Below are 22,266 nucleotides of genomic sequence, written 5' to 3'. Positions count from 1 at the left end.
TGAAAGGTCATAGATTAGTCATCTCTGTTTAAATACATCTTCTGTGGGAAATTTTTGACTAGTAAGTAGAAGGAGAAAAAAAAAAACGTTTTCTTTCTTCTTGAACTTTTGAGTGAACAGAACACTGCTTTCAAGATGTTCAAAACATCCTGACTTTGTGTTAGGTTGATGTCCATTTGGCAAAGACAATGTCTATAGAAGATTTCATGCTTCAGGACTTCAGTACACAGAACTAAAAAGATTTCTCCCTTGATATTATCAAGGATTGGTTAAAGCTGGGGTTAAGCAATTGGTTTAACCAAACAGCTGATCTGAGGAAATACAGGTTATGAATCCTCTTTATATATTTAGGCAAAACTGGTTGCCAGACATTTAATGAGACAGTATTTCTCCTCAAATTAGACTGACTGGCACCTACATTGTGTCTGAGTCTTTCAGTACGTTTTGGGCTATCCGTCAGCTATGATGTTTACCTCCAGGGTTTTTATATACTCAAGTACAGGTAACTTGCAGTGGCAATGCCTCAGACTTGTTTTTCTGACCTCAAATTTTATGCAACTGTGAAGCTATATCACTAAAAAGTCGAAGTACAGAAGCTACAGAGAAATGACAGAATTTTGTACCTTACTAACTAGATGTAAAATACTGTACTGTCCAGGTTTTCCTTCTTATTTTTAGTACCAGTTTAGTTTGTTCATCTCCTGGTATGACAAAACCAGCTGTAAAACAGTATTATGCTTTCTTTGCACTACTGTGTGCAGGCAACAGAAGCTCTGGTACAAATCGCTGTTCTGATATATTTCTCTTTCACTTTCTTATTATTTGTACTGCAATAGCATGAAGACATTGCAACGAGATAGAAGAACATTGTGACAGATCTTGCAGTTTTGTCCATTTTCCCTTTAAGGTGAAACAGTTGTGAAAGATCTGCATAAACTGTTTCATTTATTTAGTTTTATTTACTTTTCTCTAGAGTCCGTCATTCAACTTTATTCAGTTCCCACTGAAATAAATCGGTAGGGTTTAGCTGAAATTGGACCAGTCCGTTAAGATCAAGTCCAGCAAAAGACTTAGGCACACGAGGTAAAACTAGAAGTACTCCTGTTAACAGCTGTGGATAGAAGTCTATACAAATATCTCAGGATGACTTTTCATAAACAGATAATACTTATATTTACTAATCCTTTAAATTGTGCTTGACTGACAATGATAAACTACCCATTCTAAACTAATCCTCACTCTGCTAAGACTTACTATTCTAAAACATAGTAAAAGTACTCCATTCCATCAAAATTTTGAAATTACAGATATGTATGACTAAAAGAAACAGAAATTATCTCTTCTGATTAACTATGAGATTAAGTAAGTTTTTTGTTTGAGTAAAGTGGTAGGAGAAATCCATACTAATCTACTTGCCTTCTAGGACAAGGCTTTTTTAAATTTATCTTTTCATAAATTTTACTTCTGTAAATACAGGTGTTGAACATAACTGCTTTACTATATATATTGAAATGCCAGCTAAGAAGTAAAATAAATTTCTTTTAAATATTTTAAATATTTGTTATTATTTTCATTGAAGTAATGCTCACAGATACTGATAGAAACAATACATTGCACAATAAAATAAATGGTCCATTTCAAACAGTTTAAAATCTGAATCTACATTCAAAATCAGAAGGACACTAATTGAGCAGGTTTCTGCTGACCATACCTGTTTCCAAACCATTTCTAAACTGAATCTGAAACTCTACTTGCTGTTCTGCAGTTACTGAAATGAGAAGCCATATGCACTACAGTAAAATCCTATTTTCTTTCAGGCTAGATGGGTCATGTTTTTCTGGATTAGACTTAGAAGAAGGGAAACTCTCCTTTTGTGTTACGTGGTTTCATTCTCACTGTGTATTCAAGAATGGATTCAAGCTGAAGTGTAACAGTCACTCGGAGCCTTCAGCACCATCTCTAATAAGGTAAAGAGGAATTCCTGGAAGTTTCACAGGGCATAATCAAGTTAACAGCAGATAAGGGGAACTTTTCCTGGTGGAAGAATAGAATATTCAGGCTTGTTTTCCTGAGTGACAGTAGAATAAACGTGGGTTTAAGGATTTCGATACTCCCTTTCAGAAAAAGGAGACAGAGTCCAAAGAACATACACTTTACTCTCCAAAGTAGGCAAGGCAACAGGAGTGGGAAAAAAACAGGAGAAAGCTGTACCTCATCTCTGTTTTACATAATAAGAGCAAAGTCCAATCATGCTGCATGTCCTTAACCATATTAATTCTGCTCGCTTTTGAATAATCTTTCAGAGAACTAGACACAAGCCAAACTTCACAGTAAGTCAACAATTTTTTTTTTCTAGAATCAGAGATATTTTATAAAAAATAGACATATTAATTCAAAATAGCTGCATGTTCTTTTAAATAACCGTCTACTTTCTCATTTATATTTTTTATATCTGAATTGCCCAAAACATAATGCTCATATCATTCAAATGAAATTAACTTAAGGACCCACATTTATCAAATTGTTACAGATACAAAATGTAGATGTTTGTAAGCAAACTCCAAACAGCTGGGCTTGTTTCGACATGTTTAAACTTGCCCATTACGAGGATTCACTTGCAATGTATGGCATTAATTAGTTCATTGATTTTAATAAATATCTGTATTTTTCTTTCAAACAAATGGTTATTGAGATTACTGTCCTTGGTTGTATATTTCTCAGTCAAATACTATTTTACAGGGAGCTATCTTAAATAAATTTAAAATGCATTCTGAAGATGAAAAGCAGCAGAAGAGTGCTGCAGATACAAACAGTCATGAGATCACTGCATCCAGCCAGGGTCATGAATCTGAAGACAAACAGTAAGTATTCTTAAACATTGTAAAAGTGTTCTGTATTGAAGCTTGCAAGATTACATGATCTTATTTTAGATTTTATTTTATAGTTTATTTAATTTAAAATTTCATGTTATCAGGGAAGCCTAAGAACAGAAAGTTCTGTATCAATTTTAGAGCACTATTGACTGACCCATTCATTTGGTGCAGAAGGACCTTCTATCTTTTTCTTTAAAGAGCTAAGTGTCCACAGTATCAGCTACAGTTCATTGGAAAAAAAATCTAAAATATGACAGAAATTATGTTGGAAGGGACATCTTGGATACAATTGTGCCAGAAACTAAAAATTACATTAACATTTTAATATGACAGGAAATAAATATTTTACATAACTTGAACATTTTATTTATTCCCCATCACTCATTTGCCAAAACTTGATTTTATAAGTTATCTTCCTCTTTCTTGTTTTGAAAGCTCTATACTGCTTCAGTTCACAACTTCCCTGATAAGACTGTGGAACCACCAGCCCTTGTTGGTGTTGTTGCACCCTTGGGAGGTGTAAACTAGGAAGAGCTTGACTTAAATTTATAGTTGATAAATATATAGTTGATCCTATTTATATAACTGGAGGTTTAAATATAAAAATCCCAAGGATGCTCAATAAATAATATTAGTTTTACACACAATTGTTTCCTGTAAGATTGTTTCATAATTATATTTTAATAGAACTTCATCAATATATTGCATTAATATTCCTGTGAAAAGTTGTAGTTTTTTAAATGCACTAAAACTATTTTACCTTTTAAGGAAGAAAAACATGAAGAAGAAAGCAGAAAAGGCTAAGATGGTCAGTCCATTTACTCTGGTAAGATTTATTATATCTTTATGTGTCTACATATATATACATGCACAAACATTTCAAAGTGTAAGCTAAAAATGGCTAAAATTTTGTTGGAGTACTGCATATATGGTCTTGTCTCCACCAAATACTATGATACTACAGAATATTTGATATAGTGTAGCAATCAAGCAGTTCTTTTTGTGGATGTGATTTTATTAAAGAAGCTGTCTTATCACAGGTGTAAATTCTTAGGAGACTTCCCTTACTAAGTTATCATGCTAAGCACACCCATACTGGTTTTTTGTTTGTGAAAGGTAGGGATTTCCATCTTCCGTCATTTCTTCCAAGATAATGAAAAGGGCAGCTGTATTACTAAGGTTATTTGTGTTCTTGTCCTCTAAGTTACCTGAATCAGGTACTAATCGCACTAGTTAGCCCTGTTAATAGTTATTCAGTCACCTGAGTCAGCAGTAAATGACAACTTCATGGCACTGATGAAACAAACAATTAAAAATTGTGTACTAAAAATTACTTTAAATTCAATTTTTTTTGTATAGTTTAAATTTATTAAATTTAATTTTTTAATATTTCATTGAAGTCATAGGTCCTTTCATAGTAATACTGAAATGGTTTTAAATTTTTAGATTTAATGTGCATAATGCACAGCAATGTTATGGCAAATAAGAAGAATAAAACTATAGCCCATGGTGCTGGCTAATACCTAATTTCTCCACTTTGCTATACCAGCTTGCTCTTGTAAAATTACATCATACCACTATAATTTACAACAGTAGGCTTAGTATTTTTTTTGCAGTACAGAATAAAGCAAATTATTTTGTAACTGGTGAGCTCAAACTTTATTAAGTTCAATAGCATGGAATCATAGAATCAGAATGGCTAAAGTTGGAAAGGACCTTAAAGATCATCAGGTTCCAGCCTCCCTGCTATGAGCAGGGACACCTCACACTAGAATAGCAGGAGATATTTAGGATTGCAGTACATTTTGATAATGTCTGTGGTAAATTAGAAACAGTTTTTCTGGCTACATAATAATTAATTTACAGTAAAAGTAATTATTACTTTAATTTTCAGAATGCCCTCAAAATTTCTTAAAATTTGGACTTTAAATAGCAAACTTCAAAAGGGGAAATTTCTTATGTCTTGTTTTCACATGGCCTTTCTTACCCAGATGCAATTAATAATACATTACAATAGTACACTTCTCTGGTTTTGAGAGTTTATAGTATAAAAGTGCTTATATTAGAATAATTTATTCCTCTACATTTAAATTTAATTGTACATTTAATTTGTAGTTGGATAAAGTTGTAAAATTAGCCACTAGGTGTACAACAGATAGCTTTTGCTTGACTTACTTGGCTTTGTAGATACAACATTTTCTTAGCTTTCTAATATAACGGTTAGAATTAATTTCTCTTCTCACTCACAGTTTCGATACTCCAGTTGTTCAGATAAATTACTAATGATACTAGGCACTCTCCTGGCAATAGCCCATGGAAGCAGCCTCCCTGTTGCAATGATAATTTTTGGTGATATGACTGATAGCTTTGTTGCTTCTGGAAGCCCAAATGCTACAGGTAAGATTATATCCGCCATTGAGAGAACGTCTTATATTTCAAAATCAACGAGGGAGCTTCAAGCATCTTGACAGGAGATACTGATATTAGAAACCACAACTTGCTACTATACTAAGATGCAAATTAATAACTGTTGTGTTTGGTATAATGGAGATACACTATGGATTTTTTTTTTTGTTCCTAAGTCTTAGTTTCTGCAGTACTAGATTTTTGGTTTTATTTTTCTTTTTTAATAACCAAATTTTTCACAACAGTGCACATTTAACTACGGCTGTGACAAAGAGAAAGAGGCTGGTTTTCCATCTCCTGAGCCTGAGTTCCTAGCATCAAGTCTGGCAGTGATAGTTCAGATCAGTAAGCAGATCCAACTAAAAATAAAAGTACTAATTTTCTTTCGGATCATTTTGCTGAACTGCCTCATTTGCTAAATCAGAAGTAGAAAATCAAACTCAAAGGAAGACAGGCATGCACAACTAGGTACAGGAAGGAGGAGTCATACTGTCATTTTTTTATCAACTCATGGTTAGACCAGATTACATTGTCCTCTGAACTCACTCATTAGGCTTTATTCTTGTGAACAAGTTTGTTGCCCTAAATACTGTATAATAAAATTGTATTAAACATTTCAATAAATATTTGTGGCAATACAGAAAACATAAAGGATGTGACTGTCTTCTGTCCTGCATCCATTTTTTGCTCTTATTGTGCTGCTATAAGACAGAAATATGGGCATACATATCAGGACAAGTAATTTATTAATTACTTCTCAGCTAGAATACATTGATAAGATTTTCATGGTGCAAATGCAAAATGCTGCAGCTGTAATCTTCCAAGAACAGTTGTTCTCCTTTGGGGGGACAAAATTTTATGTCAACACCAACTTTACACCCAATATTTTTATAATGAGTTAAGCTACCTACAATTATTGATTTGATGTCAATATCTAGACCTGTATTTTTAATGGGTTTTGGTGTTATACAAATGCCCTACATTTTCAGAAAGGAAAAACCAAACTGAGCATTTAATGAACGCTCAGGAAGACCTTTCAATTTCAAGGTACACTGATGTAGTTTTGTAGTCAGTGGAGTTATGACTAATCTTATATTAATACAGACATTGTTTTTGAATAAGTAGAAACTCCTCCTTTCCTGATTAAAAAGGAGATGAAGCGACTCAAAATTTGCTAAAATATGCAGGAATGCAAATTTGTTAAAACTTGCTCTATTAAAATTATTCACTCTCTTCTTCCTTTCCAAGGAAATGCTTCTGCAATAAATTCCTCTTTAGAGATTCTTGCCAATCTGGAAAAAGATATGACAAGGTAATTAGAATTTTATATTTTGTCTTCTTTTTTTTTAATGTAGGTGCACATTTCTAGTCAAGCCATTCTTCTTCCACAGATGTTTTATGTACTTTAAACAACATAAAAGCAATGGTTGATTGAACAATGTATGTAATTAAAGGTTTACACTTGAAATTTTTTGAGGCATTAGGAGGATCTTTAAGAATCCCTGGCTATTCCAAACAACTTCCTGTAATCTCTTGCTCTCACCTATCCCACTCCCTTTTCAGGGATGGTCTGTGTCCCAGTGCTATCTGTATTTCCTTCCTTCCTCTGAATTTATAAGCAGTAATTGTTACACTGAAAAATTATATTGATTATCATCCGTCAATTCCTCAAACTGTGGTGATTCACTAATACAAAGCACAAAGCAGAATTAAAACTGTCAGATGGCATCTACTTTGCTACTAAAGCATCAAGTTCAACTGAACTATCTGAACTACAGAAAATATAGAGTAAGATTATATGCAACCTTAAACCTAGCATTTTAGAGCTGACAATAGCAGAAGACAATAGTTAGTAGGTGCTTCTGCTACAAAGCTTCATGAAGAAAAGGTCAAGTAAGGAGAAACTTCAGCTGCCAATAGATGTATTTTCTTTGAGGGTTTTCTTAGCCACTGTCCATGGACTTTGTTTATGCACGATGTCTGTAAATTCGGGTGCATTTTCTTGTACCACTTCAGCTTCTTTTCTTCAGGTTGAAGTCTGTTCCTCGTTAGGTACTGAAAAACATGGAACATGTCAGGAATGCTGGTGTGGTCTTCAAGGCATTTTTTTTTTTTTTTTCTGAAGAGGAGATAAGGCATTTCCTGTAATAGCTCATGCTGATTTATATTGAAGTGTGTGATAAAGTCTGCTAACAGTGAACTGTAGAGTTATAGATAATTTAGATTAATTACTTAAGTTTCTAATAAAATAAAAATAAACATTTACACCCCCCCCCAATATTATTTACACTAAAAAATGAGCAAGATCTAGTTAGGAAAAGATTGTTACTTTGAAATTAATAACTCCTATGCAATGAGAATGAACTGCCAAGGAATTGGCTATTGTGCTTTATTAGAGACTATGGACACCTAAGTGTCTTGATCCTGCAACATTTCTGTCAGTCTCTGACATGAATGCAAGTAATACATACACACCTTCAGCAGAATATACTTGAGCCCAGTGATTTTAAAGCAAATTTGAAGGCAAAATTGCAGAACAAAACAATTTGTGCATGGGTGAAGTTACCCTAACTGTTCTATGTTTAGTAAATACCTGGTACCTAGCTGCACAACGTTTTAAAAGTGTGTCTTATGTTTATTCTAAAGGAACTTCAAAAATAGCTGCTCTTACTACATATGCTCTTATTTAACTCCTTTTCGGAAACTCAATAAGATCTTGGTCTCCAGCATATATTTTGACAAGTCCAATAGTTTTATAAAGTGTCATGTAAACAGGAATTCCTGTTAAAAGGTAAAATTAAATAATTTACATTTAATTGAGTGTTCTGTTATTCTTGTGAAGGTAAAAAATATCTGGTTTATTTTATCTACAACAGTTAATTTCTGCATTTTTACCTGTTCAGTTATTTATTTTTATTAACAGATCTGATAGTTGGATTGCCTTAGAAACTGTATCACTTGCTGTTAATAAGTGATTTATGTTAGTGTTTTCATTTCCACTTTGAAGTGAAAGTAATGACACAGCTATTTTGTTTTGCTTTGTTTTCTATTCAAGCATATATAGCTTGTATTTTAAGAGTAGGATGTACTAGAATTATACAAAGTGTTATTGACCCTTATAGCATAAGAATAGCATGTAAATCAATGTGCCTTTTGTATAAAAGTCTTTTAGAGCAACAACCAGTCAGAACTATTTTTGGTTAATGGTTGAGATTCTTTTAATCTCTTAATTTTTTTTTATTTATTTTTTTTTTTCATAAACTAAAAGCAATAGGAATCCTCCCTTTTTTCAGTGAGCAATTGTCTAGGAGTCACGACTGCTTTAAGAACAGAGAGTACAGGAAAACAGACAAGCTGACTAAGAGAAAGTTTAAATGTGAATATACATGTACATCAACATCTAACCATTGAGAACTGTGTGTTCACGTGGCCCTAAGAGGGGGTCTGTTTGAGAAAGTTATTAACATCATTCTTGCCACCTTGTCTTTTAGACATTAACTCTGAAAGTACAAATATGAATAAAAAATAGCCCAAATTTCTCTTTAGAAACGAATTGTTCCATGAGGAATATATTATTTATTAGCAGCACAGGAACAGGTTCTCTTTTCTAAAGCTTCTGGATAAAGTCTTGAGTTACTGTGTTCTCTAGTTTGAATAAGCTGTTTGTACCCACCCCTTGTTTCTCTAAGGATGCCTGCCAGCAGGTCAAACAATAGTAAAAACTGTTGACAAGGGCAGAGTTCTCACACAGGTGTGTTCAAGTACTGAGCTACACACATGGAACAGATGGTGCTTATTTTCCTGAAACCCAACTATATATCCAAAGAACCACTGTTTCTCAATGCAGTGAGCATTTACTGTCTGTTAAGTTTCAGCAGTGAATGTACAGAATATATTTCATCAGTGTGGAATGTGACAAAGATATCAATCCCTTTTGATACAATTTGTCATGAAACAAAGTCCAAGCATAAAACAATTATTTCAAGTTATGTAACATCATAAAGTAATTGTCTAAAGTACTTTCTGCTGAGTTTTGGAGCAGTGTTCTTGGTTTTAGTTGGGTAATTTCTATGTTGAGGTGTAATGAAGCTGAAGATGATCGAGTTTAATATTCAACTAACTAGCAATCAGTTAGGCATTAACCCATTTTTATTTAACAGTTTAGATAAAGTTCATTTCATAATGAGTGTAATTCCAAAGTCCCTGACTAAACTGTATGGCTACGTAGCCATGAAAGAGTTTCATCTACAAAGCCATTCTCTCCTTTTTTTGAGCAGAGTTTTTGCAGAAAGATTTCTGCAATTTTCTCCTGCCAAGCTTCATGCTGCATTTCTAAAGAATCAGTATGTGTAACTTACTTCTTGTAAAAGTCCTAAAAGTTTAAAAGTTTTTTCTAATTATTTACTTTTATATAGATGCAATAGTCTTGCAATTACATTAATAGACATCGGAATATTTAGCCATTAGTTTTGATCATATTTTACAAACGGGTAATCTGTTTAGTTACATTTTTCTGGTTTAGTTCTGGTTTAAGTTCATGACTGGTTCTGATGTCAGAAGTCTGAATCAAATAAAAATCTGAACAGTGTAAAACTGTGGCTTAAATTCTGTTACAGTCTGAAAAATATTGTCCTTCACACACTTGTTGGTTTGGACTTGACACCCTGCTCATGGCCCAGAGCTGAACTAATTTAAAAATAAAATACCAGTTATGAATAAAATACAGAGCAAAAAAAAAAAAAAAAAATCTAAGAGCATTTGCTTGCAATAGATGTATATGTAGTAATGTTATATTCTGAAATTGGGAAATATTTATAGCATGAATGCACATGTATATTTGCATAGACAGACATGTTGTATAATGTAAATGTATTTGTGAATATAGGTACATATGATTAAGTCTTACAGAAATGTTATGAAGTTTTTGGAAATGACCGATTTAAGTGAAAAGGATACTGTATCTACAATACAGTTCTCCAATAATCTTATAAGAAAATATGGACTATATTGGAAAAAAAAAAAAAAAAGTAAATCCCATCTAACAATAGCTTCATTTTATCTGAAAATTGATATAAAATACTACTTATAGAAAACCTGGCAAGTTTTACAGAGAAGTATAAACTCTAGTGTAAACATACAAAGTTCAGTTCAGGTCCGAGACAGAAGTAAGCATCAAGCTAAATATAGACTAGCGAGGTATTTAAAACTGATCACAAAGAATCATGACTTTTTTTCTTTTTTTCAGATATGCATACTACTATTCTGCAATAGCAGCTGCTGTTCTTCTTGCTGCTTATGTACAGACTTCATTTTGGACCCTAGCAGCAGGTCGGCAAGTAAGAAAAATCAGAGAAAAATTTTTTCATGCAATTATGAGACAGGAAATTGGATGGTTTGATGTAAATGATGTAGGAGAACTTAACACTCGTCTTCTAGAGTAAGTATACTATACCTTTCCCAATATTCATCTATCTTATTAAGCATGCCTGACTAACAATTTTCTTTATTTTAAAATGGAATTATCTATTTTTTAAATTAAATTTCACTATGAAATTAAATTTATTTACTTAATTGTGAAGTCAGGTTTTCAAATTTTCACATGGAGAGTCTCAGAGGCTGAATTTTTGATCCTTCTTATACTAGATTGTCACTAGGACATCAGGAAAACATTTCAATTAGTTCCCTTGAACTCTAAGGATGACTGAAGCCCAGCCTATGAGATTACCTCCATGAAGAGAAAACATAGTTCATTTCTGTACACACTGCAGACTGAACAAGGTGCTGACTGACTCAAGCAGTGAGCAGCAAACAGCTATATATGCATGAGAAGCAATCTCTTTCTCTTTGCCTACATGAAAGGCTTTATCTTTTCTTTCCAGATGTCCCACAGCTTCCAAACAGATCAAAATTTTAATCTGAATTAAGAAATTCAGAAACTGAGTGGCAGAATTGCAATCTTTTCAGATGAGAACAGGTTTATAGCATTACATTTTTACAAGAAATGTGAAGTTTTTCCTTGACCACACCATATAGAGCTCTATCTTGAAGCAAACTGTTTTTTGGAAGTAATTGCATAATAAATGATTGTGCTTTACACACATGAGCATGTAACAAAACTGAAAAGCTTTCCTGTGCTTTCTACTTTTTCCTTCCTGTCTGAGTGTAATTTGTTTTTCAGTGATGTCTCAAAGATTAATGAGGGAATAGGTGACAAAATTGGACTGCTTGTTCAAGCCTTAACAACATTTATAACAGGATTTGTTGTTGGTCTCATAAGAGGATGGAAATTAACCCTTGTAATACTAGCAGTCAGCCCTGTCCTTGGGCTTTCAGCTGCCATCTGGGCAAAGGTAAGGTTAATATACAATGATTGTCAAGTTTTCTATTAATAAGAGATAATGAAATAAATCTTCATATCTGTGATTCTTACTGTTAGAATATATTGATTAGAACAGTTATGGTTTTAGACAACATCTATGTACATAAGCTGTTAGATGAACTGTATATAAAGTACCCTCATGTAGTTTGAATATTATAATTTTTATCAGTTGGACAGACTTGTTTTATTTGAAGCTGTTTCTGCCAATATAGCGTATTTTTATACAGAAAAGGAAAATGCATGAGTAGAATCCACATCTGTAACTGCTGAACTTCATCCACATGAGTACTTGCTCTGTTGAAAGGACTAATTGCACCTCCTGAATAATAAGTGAATGAATTTGACCAAGCCTTGTTCTCAGACACAATTTATTTTCAGATGTGTTAACAGCTTTGGTAAGAAATTTTAGACAGACTTAAGTGAGAGAAGTACTAAATTATCATAGGATCAGAGTGACTTACATTTGTAGTTTGGAAACTTTCAAATTTTCATAGTATTTTATTTCCCTTACATTTCAAAGATAATGTAAGCTTTCTCTGTCTTGGTTGAGTACATTGCAGAAGAGGTAAGAGTAGAGGAGCATGTGCTACCTATGTCTACTGGCTAAAGGTCTTCATGGACTGTGGCTGATCAATGTAAGCTGCAGAGCCCTCTAGCTAAGGTAGCCAGAGGTTAGCATGAGCTGAGGAGATCTGCCTGGGGAGAAATCCGCCAGCTCTGTATGGTGGTTCAGTCATCTAATCCTGCTGCACTGGGTAACAGTGAAAAATCCAGCCCTTAGTTGTTGTGGATGGATAATGTTGAATTATTTGGTTGAATTCATAATGTACTTCAAGGGTTCTGATTTTGAACATTTTGCACTTACACATAATATAATCAAAAGGCTTCATACTGGAAGAAAGTAACTGTGATAAAAGCTGTTATGAGGTGCTTGAGCTCACTGTGGTTTTCTTAAGTCAAAAAATTTGGTCCTTTATTAGGTTCTCTCTGCTTTCACTGACAAAGAACAAGCTGCATATGCAAAAGCAGGGGCTGTTGCAGAGGAAGTTCTGGCAGCAGTCCGTACTGTAATAGCTTTTGGAGGACAGGAAAAAGAAATTAAAAGGTAAGAGCAATGTTTGCTTTCATCAGGTGATTTTAAAAGTACTCACTTCAGATTGTTTGAAATTTTATTGTATATATGCAGTTGAAAGTCTGTCAAAACAATTAAGGCTTGTGTTTCGTATGTTTTCAAGAAATTGTTTGTTACAGGTTGTTAAAAGTTTCACTGCTGTTCACAGACAGCTAGTTATTTTTCTAGAAAATTACAAAATAAGTTGATATATGGTCTCTACCCTAGGAAGTGTACAAACTACTTGAAACATCACACAGTCTGAGCTTTAGACAGAAAAAAAGGCCCTGCCATGAGAAGAGATTGTGGTATCCTTGGTAGTCTGAGTAATCAGTAATTGTTGTGAAGTTACTAATAAAAAAATAACTCTAATTTCACTATACTGTAAAACATAATTCTAGTGATATATTTTAGCTTTTTATCTTAAGCTAACAATTATAATCTCAAAACCTGTCATGAATGGCTGGCAATCGAAGTTCACAGACCTGCAGGTTGTTTAAGCAGCTTGTATGCCAATCCCTGAGCTGCAATGCCCTTTTTTTCTATATACCAAGTTAACTGATGTTGGCCCTTAAGGTCTCTGTGCCTGACTACCAGGCTTACCTTTGTACAGTCTTAGGGTTATATATTTTATATATCTTGTACTTTGTGAGTGTTCTTTCTCTAATTCATGCACAGAGTTTTTTGGCCTGTGTGCCTTGGTACAAGTCTGAGTCTGTTTTGAACTAATGTCTTTCTTCCAGATACCATAAAAATTTAGAAGATGCTAAAAAGATTGGAATAAAAAAGTCTATTACAGCTAATATTTCTATGGGTGCTGCTTTCTTACTAATATATGCATCATATGCACTGGCCTTCTGGTATGGAACTACCTTGGTCTTAACTGATGATTACACTATTGGCAAAGTTCTTACAGTAAGTATTAATAAGTAAATTCCCAACAATAGTGAGGAATACCAAATAAAATGCATTAAAGTATAAACTAGAAACTTATTTGAATTTAGTAAGAATGATGTCCCAGAATAATCAAAATATCATATTTTCTTCTTAACAAAATTATTTTCACCACAAAAGTCTATATGTTGTTTCTAGAGTATCTAAAAATCTACATCAAGCCAAATAAAACATATATTTACAACAGTTTCTATGTCTTATTTGACTTTCATAAAATCTGACTGCTATAGAAACAGTTCAATCAAAACCAGTACAGTACCCTTCCTAGCTGCCATTTGTTTTCAGATTTGTGGGGCTGAATATATTTTCAGCATGTGGAAGCAAGTAATTTTTACTTAGCTGTTGTGTGGTGTGAGTAGATAATTTTATTGATACTTTTCTTATATTTTGGACTCATAAGTCATATCTTAAATTCTTCTCTTGACTGTAATTTTGTATGAGATATCAAATAAATATGGTAAGAAGAATAACTGTGTTAACTATGATGAAAACCAGCCAGGAGACCATATGTTTGTATTTATATCCTTTTTTAACTACTTGGTTTTTTTTATTTATGAATCACTGAAGTTTGTGAAAACAGGCTCTGGCGTATGTCACTGGCTCTTTCAAACCTGCCTTTTTTAAAAAAAAAGGCAGACAGACATACAGAACATATCAGTGAGGTTTATGCCCTTGTATGTAATTTTTTCAGTTCAAAGTATTTGCAATTTCTGCTGTCTATGTTGTAGTTCATTGGAATGGTGTTTTTATAACATGAATGGGAGGGTGTTGCCTTATAAGGCATCACATCTGAATGACCACTGTTGAAGAAAATATTATGGATGTGATGAACCTTTGCTCTGAAGTACTATGGCTGTTATTATGAACCATGTTTGAGCAGGTTTTATTACTTTTGTTTTGCTACTATCTGAAAGCAATAACTATGCTTCTCTGAGGAGAGAAAATATTTTTTCTTTTTCTGTTTTTTCTTGTTTGCTTGAACTCACTCTCTTTCATTCCAGCAGAGGGACCCTGTATTACTTTGTGATGGAGAAACTGTATTTTAATACTTCTATTTCACTGTCACTTTGAAAGCAGAATGAGAGTCCTTTGCATATCTGTCTTTGTTCCATTGGAAGCTATGCAATATACTTTCTGGTCTTTGGAATATCTTTTGCTAAATAATTAATTAGTACAATAAATCCTGAGACACCAAGCGCCGTTATATGGCTTTTGGCACAGATTTTGATGGTCTTGGTCACTTTTTAACTTATTAATATATATGCAACATTCACATTGTGCAGGAACTAATTTCTCAGCTGAATCTTAAAAAGCTCTTTTCTTAATGTTTTCTTGATCTGTCTCTTTTTAAGACAGATATTTTCATATTTTCTTTAATTCTGGATTCCTTAAACTTCCATTAACAGGCATGGAGCCTCCTGACCCAAAGATATCAAATGTAAATAAATTAGTGTAATTCTCTTCTTAAGTAAGAAATTATGTATGTCACATAAACTATTTCTTTCAGGTCTTTTTCTCTGTATTGATTGGAGCTTTCAGTATTGGACAGACTGCTCCAAGCATAGAGGCATTTGCTAGTGCAAGAGGAGCTGCCTATGCAGTCTTTAATATCATAGACAATGTGAGTATCTTTGCCCTCAATCTCATTAAAAAATTTAGAAAACCTTTCCAAAGTCCAGACACTATTTATGGATACAAAATTAGTAAGAGTAAATAACAGCGTGAAAAATTAAACAGACATGTAAACACAAAAGCAGATAGAATTTGTAATTATTAGTCAGTTCTTCTTTATCTTCTAGAGTTCTTCAAAGGTAAAAGTGCTGGATCTCTGAATCACTTGGTGTTGGAGTTATCCTCTAATGTTTTTATCAGGAAGGGAATGTTCATGATGCTATATAGATATGTGATTACAGCTGGTGTAGGACTATAAGCATAGGTTTCAAGGTAGCAGTAGCTCCACCTGCGTGTTGGCAGCTCTAGAAAACACAACCTCATAACGTGGATAGGTACTTCGGTTGCCAAGAGAGTCTGAAATCAGAGAAGCTGTGATTTTGCTAGATGATGAAGCTCTTTGAAATGCAATTCCGTGTCTTGGATAATTGTTAAGATTTACTTCAAGTTCTAGACCCACCCTGGATCGAAACAAAACCACTGATAGTTATGAACTCCATTCTGCTTAATGGTCAGTGGATTGGCTCTTTCTCACACAAATTGTTTCTGCAGAAAGGGCAAAGCTATGAATAAACAGCCTGTGAAAAGATCATGAGAGATGATCTGTTTGAGTTAGTTACCAGCAATTGAAATGAATCTCAAATTATGGGTAGCTGTGGGTACAGTCTTAAGTACAAGGTAGTAAATTCACACAAAAGCTTAAATGGAGACATTCTAAACATAGTCTTGCATGTGCAGATCATCATTGTAGTAATGAGGCACCAAAACATCATGCAATTACACATTTCAGAAATCTCACCTACAAAATTATATCTCATATCACTGCAGAATAACAGTGCACACTGGTGCTATTTTATGAAAAAAAAAAAAAAAAAGGAAACAAGCTTGCTGGTTTCTTTATTATTATTTTATTTTGTACAGGAACCTCAAATTGACAGTTATTCAGAGACAGGTCACAAACCAGACCACATAAAAGGGAACATCGAATTCCAAAATGTTTACTTCAATTATCCATCCAGACCAGAAGTTGAGGTATTGTAAATGAAATTTTATACATATTACAGTTAAGCATGTGGATAATTTGTTTTTAAAAAGTAATTTTTTTTTAAAAAAATATAACAAATCAAGTTGATTATCTAATTTATGTAAAACCATCTTGCCACCACCGTGATTTTAGCTACAATTATTTACTCCTTAGCTAAACAAGTTTTCTGAATAATTTTCCATCTAAAGCTATAGTCAGTTTGGCTATGCAATAAAATTTAAAGATTTGTTGCTATCATAATTTATATATCTAACCCAGGTGTTTGCATACAGTAATAATAATGAGAAAGTGGGTTTCAAATGTATTTGCAATGCAGCTCTGTTAAAACTGTCTCAACCAATTAAAAGATGATCCAGTCAAGGTTTTGTTATATATGGAATAGAGATCAGAATCTGTAACAGAAAGTTTGCCTTTTAAAGCACAGTCAGAAATCTAGAGTCACAGTGCAGTGCAGGTGGAAGACATTTGAACTACTTCTGAAAATACTTTAATAATGAGTGTCTTTGCACCATGTAACAATTTTCTTCTCTACCTTGAAGGTACATCACTGATCTTAATAAGGATCTTTCTTACATTGAATAGGCAGAAAGAAAAGACACAGGGTTTTCTTTTTTAAGCCATTTTTACTCATAAATATGTTAAATATTTCCGTTTGTCTCTATCAAAAAAGTGAAAAAAGTGAATATGCTTAAATTTTCATCATATAGAAATATAAATGAAAAGACAGCTCTCAATCTCGGGGGATAATTTTAAAAGTTTATTAGGTATCATACAACCAGAGATTTTCCCCCTATGTTTTCATAGATAATAATGATAGGAAGTCATGGCTGTACCAAACAGTATTTCATAAATTATAGTGAAGAGAAACATGAAGAGGTCAAATAACTCATGGTAGTTAACTCCTGCCTAAGTTTAATCTACCTGACTTTTAAGTTTAACTGGTCTATTCAGCAGATTTAAGAGCAGCAAAGTAACTGACAGGCATGATGAAGACTGCAAGTTACTTCCTATCTCACTAGACCGGTTTATTTGCTGTCCTTATTCTCCTCTGTTTGCTTTAAATTGTTAGTCCACTGAAATCTCTGATAATCTACCTGATCTAAGTAAATTTAAATTTGCTACTTTTTTTTACATTAGATTTAGTTGTGCCATTCTGTACAGGGTCTCTAGACTAAATGCTCTATAGCATTACGACTAGAAGACTAAACAAGGCTGCTTCATACATTTTTCAATTGTTATTACTTATGTTGGACTTTTTGTTTTGATCCAAAAAGATTACAGCAAAATAAGACATAGTGAAAGTTATTATATGTCTGTGCTTTTTTTCCCTAACAGCAAGATATGTTTCACTTGTAAAGCACACAAATACTGGTACTAAAGGTGAAGAGGCAGCAGTAGTGCCAAGGGTAGAAATTTAGGAAGACAGAGATGGTGACAAGGACACAGGGCTGCAAGGTATTGGGAAGCACATTGGATAGTATTGGAATGTATCAGTGCATGGCTGTACATTTAGAATGGAAAAAATGCCCTTGGCTCTGAAGAAGATGCTGAAGTTCTGCACAGTTCATTTCAGCCTAGTCTTTCTAGAAGACTGATTTGCAAAAAATATTATTTTCTCCATTTCAATGTACGTTTCCAACCACAGAACTTGTACAAAGTCACACAAGCTGTACAGACTCCTGGACATCTTTTTTTTTGTCTAATGTAGAAACAAAATCACTTTATTACTTTTTTTCTATCGTTGTGTCTTTTTACCACTCAGGTAATCTGGTTAATAAGATAGGTGGGCAAAACTGAATATACATGGATGGTCATGCTAACTGTGCATCTGTTCTCTAGCTCCACTGCACAACCCAATACAGGTTATATTCTTGAAAATAAAATGAAAGAGCAATCACATAGCACCAAAGAGCTACTTTTTACCTGTTGTAAGGGTCCCAAGGAAGGAAAAAAATTGTGTTTTCCATGGTTGTGAAATGTTATATTTTATGCTGACTAGTATGAAAATATTTAAATATATTGTGCAATGAAATGTTACAGTTGTAAAGAAGCTCCATCAGCAATTCAAATCACCAGCAGAAAAACTAGGGATACTTGAAGGTTAGGAAAATTACTTTCCCTCCAAAGCAATGAGGATATATTCTGTCGTTGTCAACTGTGACTTTTGCTGTACAATAGTTTTCCTGTAGTCTGCTTGGTGAGTTAAAGGTGAGGCAACATAATACAGAAATATTGCATTATATTGTTTTGATATTTTAGCTATGGGTAGTAAGGGAATACTGCAATTTTTTTAGTTCATGTTATTGATAATTATGAAGTATGTTGTAAAAGAGACTGAGATTGGACCAATTCTGATGTAAATATGAAGAAAATTAAGCTCAAGTAATTAGTTGACCAAAATTTAATCTATTATGTTTATACATTTTATTTTGTAGCAGATTCTGCTATAAATATGAAGGGTATTTTATTGTAGTCTTTAGAATTGCTTCAGATTTACATTAACTTTTTTACATATGGATATGTTTTTGGTCCCCTTTCTTATATGCACAGATACTGAAGGGCTTGAATCTCAACATTTATAGTGGCCAGACAGTGGCTCTGGTTGGTGGCAGTGGCTGTGGGAAAAGTACAACTGTTCAGCTCATCCAGAGGTTTTACGATCCCAAGGAAGGCACGGTAAGATACCTCCAGTGAGATGACTGCTCTGTGTGTCACAGCTGTTGAAAGTCTGGTTCTAGCCTCATTGCCCTTGTTCCAACGACATGGTAAAGTCTCCCCTAAAAAGGCAAGTGCCAGCCTGGTGAGAGAGGGTCCCTGATCAAAACACTTGGTCAGGTGTTTTTGTCTGCTTCCTTTTGTTTAGGTTTCCATTGATGGGCAGGATATTAAGACCCTAAATGTAAGATATCTGCGGGAGATCATTGGTGTGGTGAATCAGGAGCCTGTGCTCTTTGCTACTACCATTGCAGAAAACATTCGTTATGGCCGTGAGGATGTCACCATGGAGGAGATTGAAAAAGCTACCAAGGAAGCAAATGCTTATGACTTCATCATGAAACTACCCAATGTAAGCAAAGCAGCTGTCCTGCTGAAATTATTTCCCCCAAACCTTCTTCTGCCGAACGGTTCCTTAGGAGGGATTCTTGTAAACAGAAGCAGCTGCTTCCCAGAGCTGTGAATATGCAGAACTATGCAGAGCTTCTGCATAACTTTTGAGATAATGTTAATTTTAAATCTTTAAGTCATGGCTTGATGAGCATTTGGAGCACTATTAGAATTGTAGGTACACAAAGGATTAGGCAGGTGTATTCAAGTGGTGTTTGTGCTGTAGTGTTTCAAAAGAAGAAGCAGCTGCTGGGGCTACTGACACAGACATGCCTCTTCTTTGCACTGCCTTCCTTTGGTGAAAGGGCTGTGCCACTGAGTGTTGTGAGAATGTGTGTGGTTGTCTTGTAGAAGTTTGAAACTGTGGTTGGAGAAAGAGGAGCACAGCTGAGTGGAGGCCAGAAGCAAAGAATAGCAATTGCCCGAGCTCTGGTTCGCAATCCTAAAATTCTTCTGCTTGATGAAGCAACGTCAGCTTTGGATACTGAGAGTGAATCAGTTGTGCAGGCAGCACTGGATAAGGTCAGTAGTATTCTAAAATTAAGCAGGTAAGCAGGAGACTAATATTTATGTTTTTTTCCCAGACATTTATTGAAAGAGCTGCAAAAGATACCCATAAAGCACAGAAGTTAAACTTGAATTTTTCAAATTACTTTTATACAGAGAATTTTTTTACATCCTGCAGGTACTATAGAGAGGAATCTTGTGTCAAGATTTTCTTCATTTTCTTTGTGTAAATACCATCCTCTACAATTATCTGTCTTAAAGACATGCATTTTGTTGTCAGTTGGCTACTTGATTAACTTGTGATGAAACCTGACAGACAAGGAAAGTCACAAGGGATTGTACCAGTGACTTGGTAGGAAACACTTCAACGAAACATTAGCTTCAGTCAAGATTAATATTTCTAGGTGCTTGTCTTTATCTAGTGTAGGGCGGTCTCACTAATGAACAGCTGACCTCTGGTGCAACTCAGGAGTCTCTATATTCATACTTGTGCTGAACCTCCAAATGGTATTCTGAATTTACTCTGTTGGATTCTGCTGGAGAATTGTAGTGCTTGCTCCTGATATTGGATAGAAAAAGACAGTGTAAGGAGAATTATTAATTGGAAATACATTTAATAGAGAAGTTATTTGCCTAGCTTTCCTTGGTCACATCGTCTAATGCTTCTGAGTATAAACTATGCTTCACAGATTTCAAGGTTTAAATGAACAGCTATGGGCTTAAATATAAAAACACTTGGCATTTTTAAAATTTTAAGGTTTGTAACATTCCAGTATTTTAAATATTGATTATTTTGTTTAGACACTTTTGATAAAAATGTGATGGTTTTGTGTGCCACAGTAAAAGATTGTCTCTAAGATTGATTTTCAAGCTAAATATTATATTTCTGTTTTAAATACTAATTTAAATAATTTTTCATTTTTGAAAGATAGATTTTTCTGTGAACTATTTTAATGTTTTCTTTAGGTCTTATTCAACTCTAATATGAAGGTAAGAGATTTAAAAATATACTTACAAATACTCATATTCAATATTATTTCTAGGCCAGGGAAGGACGCACCACAGTTGTCGTCGCTCATCGACTGTCAACAGTCCGAAATGCAGATCTAATAGTTGTGTTTGAAGGTGGAGTTATCAAAGAACAAGGGAATCATTTTACATTGCTTGAGAAAAAGGGAATCTACTACAAACTTGTTAACATGCAGGTACTATTTTCTTGCCAGCTGTTATCTCATTTTCTTTTTGCATTCCATGCCCATAGTTACCGTATTTATCAGAAGTACAGGGAACTCTGCAGCATATTTTGTTAACTACAAAAAACCCACATACTTTGAAAGAAGAGCAGTAATTTGAAAGAGAAGACCACTAGTTTTTGTACCAGGCCTATTTAAACCCAGCATAGTACGTTTCCAATACTCTAGGGTTTTAAAATGCAAAGATTTTTTAAAAATATTTTTCTATTATGCAGTTAATTTAAGCAGCTTAATTATAATCCTTCATACCTTTAAAGAAAAATAAAAATCCTTCTAAAGGAAAAAAAATTGAGGAATAGGAGAAAAAGAATGCAAAAAAATATATACACATTTAAAGTTATGTAGCCAGAAACAGAGATACTGGAAATTAATATAAATAACAGAAATGTATTAGCTATTAAGTGAAGAACAAAATGCTTTGGTACATCCCAGTTTCCTGTGCAATAGTAAGGTTAGAGCTGAGTGTCACTGTAGCCTTCTGTGTCACTGGTGTTTTACTGCAAAACCACCTTACCCATTAAAGAAACTGAAACTGCTATCTCAGAATGTCAGACTGGAAAAAGTTAACTCGGACAACTAAAACATTTCTTCATAAAATAACTGTTCAAGTTAGATTCAATGTAACTCTGTATTCAAGCAAATGTAATAATGGGGAAAAAATAGGATTTTTTTTTTTTAAAGGAAAATTAAAAACTGCAAGTAAAACAAAAGAAGTTATTTTCATTAATAGTAAAAATGTGGCAAGAAATAGAAACTTTCTGGAAAAAATGAAATACGAGTTGAAGGCAACTTGGAATTCAGTTACTATTAAATACCTTAATGGTGAGTAGACACGTATTTATTCTGTCAAAGAGACTGGCAAAACTACCACCACAAGTAGGTCTCTCTTCCATACTGTTCAGATTTCCCAAAGTCAGTTTTCGACTGGTTCAATCTTGAACTTCTTTATTACATTTGAAGTC

The 22,266-nt window shown here is 33.8% G+C and overlaps 1 protein-coding gene across 5 annotated transcripts in view; it reads left to right on the top strand.

Annotated features, from left to right (window-relative positions):
• The window catches only part of ABCB1 (ATP binding cassette subfamily B member 1), a 59,692-nt gene that overhangs the window by 16,694 nt on the left and 20,732 nt on the right, over positions 1–22,266 (top strand). For 3 of the 5 annotated variants that reach the window (XM_051609938.1, XM_051609933.1, XM_051609936.1), the window contains 15 exons: positions 1,818–1,967; positions 2,740–2,861; positions 3,642–3,699; positions 5,123–5,270; positions 6,528–6,591; positions 10,525–10,716; positions 11,458–11,629; positions 12,639–12,763; positions 13,513–13,684; positions 15,231–15,344; positions 16,316–16,426; positions 18,990–19,115; positions 19,303–19,506; positions 19,896–20,066; positions 21,095–21,256. In XM_051609938.1, the coding sequence (XP_051465898.1) occupies positions 2,764–2,861; positions 3,642–3,699; positions 5,123–5,270; positions 6,528–6,591; positions 10,525–10,716; positions 11,458–11,629; positions 12,639–12,763; positions 13,513–13,684; positions 15,231–15,344; positions 16,316–16,426; positions 18,990–19,115; positions 19,303–19,506; positions 19,896–20,066; positions 21,095–21,256 (1,917 nt within the window). In that variant the 5' untranslated portion in view covers positions 1,818–1,967; positions 2,740–2,763. Of the gene's footprint in view, positions 1–973; positions 1,084–1,817; positions 1,968–2,303; positions 2,331–2,739; positions 2,862–3,641; positions 3,700–5,122; positions 5,271–6,527; positions 6,592–10,524; positions 10,717–11,457; positions 11,630–12,638; positions 12,764–13,512; positions 13,685–15,230; positions 15,345–16,315; positions 16,427–18,989; positions 19,116–19,302; positions 19,507–19,895; positions 20,067–21,094; positions 21,257–22,266 lie in introns of those variants that run through there. The other 2 variants (XM_051609937.1, XM_051609935.1) reach the window with 2 other exon arrangements.

This window comes from Apus apus, chromosome 2 (assembly GCF_020740795.1).
Source record: "Apus apus isolate bApuApu2 chromosome 2, bApuApu2.pri.cur, whole genome shotgun sequence".
NCBI lineage: Eukaryota > Metazoa > Chordata > Aves > Apodiformes > Apodidae > Apus > Apus apus.
The sequence above is the reverse complement of the archived record's forward strand: the minus strand, read 5'-3'. Positions and strand labels throughout refer to the sequence as shown.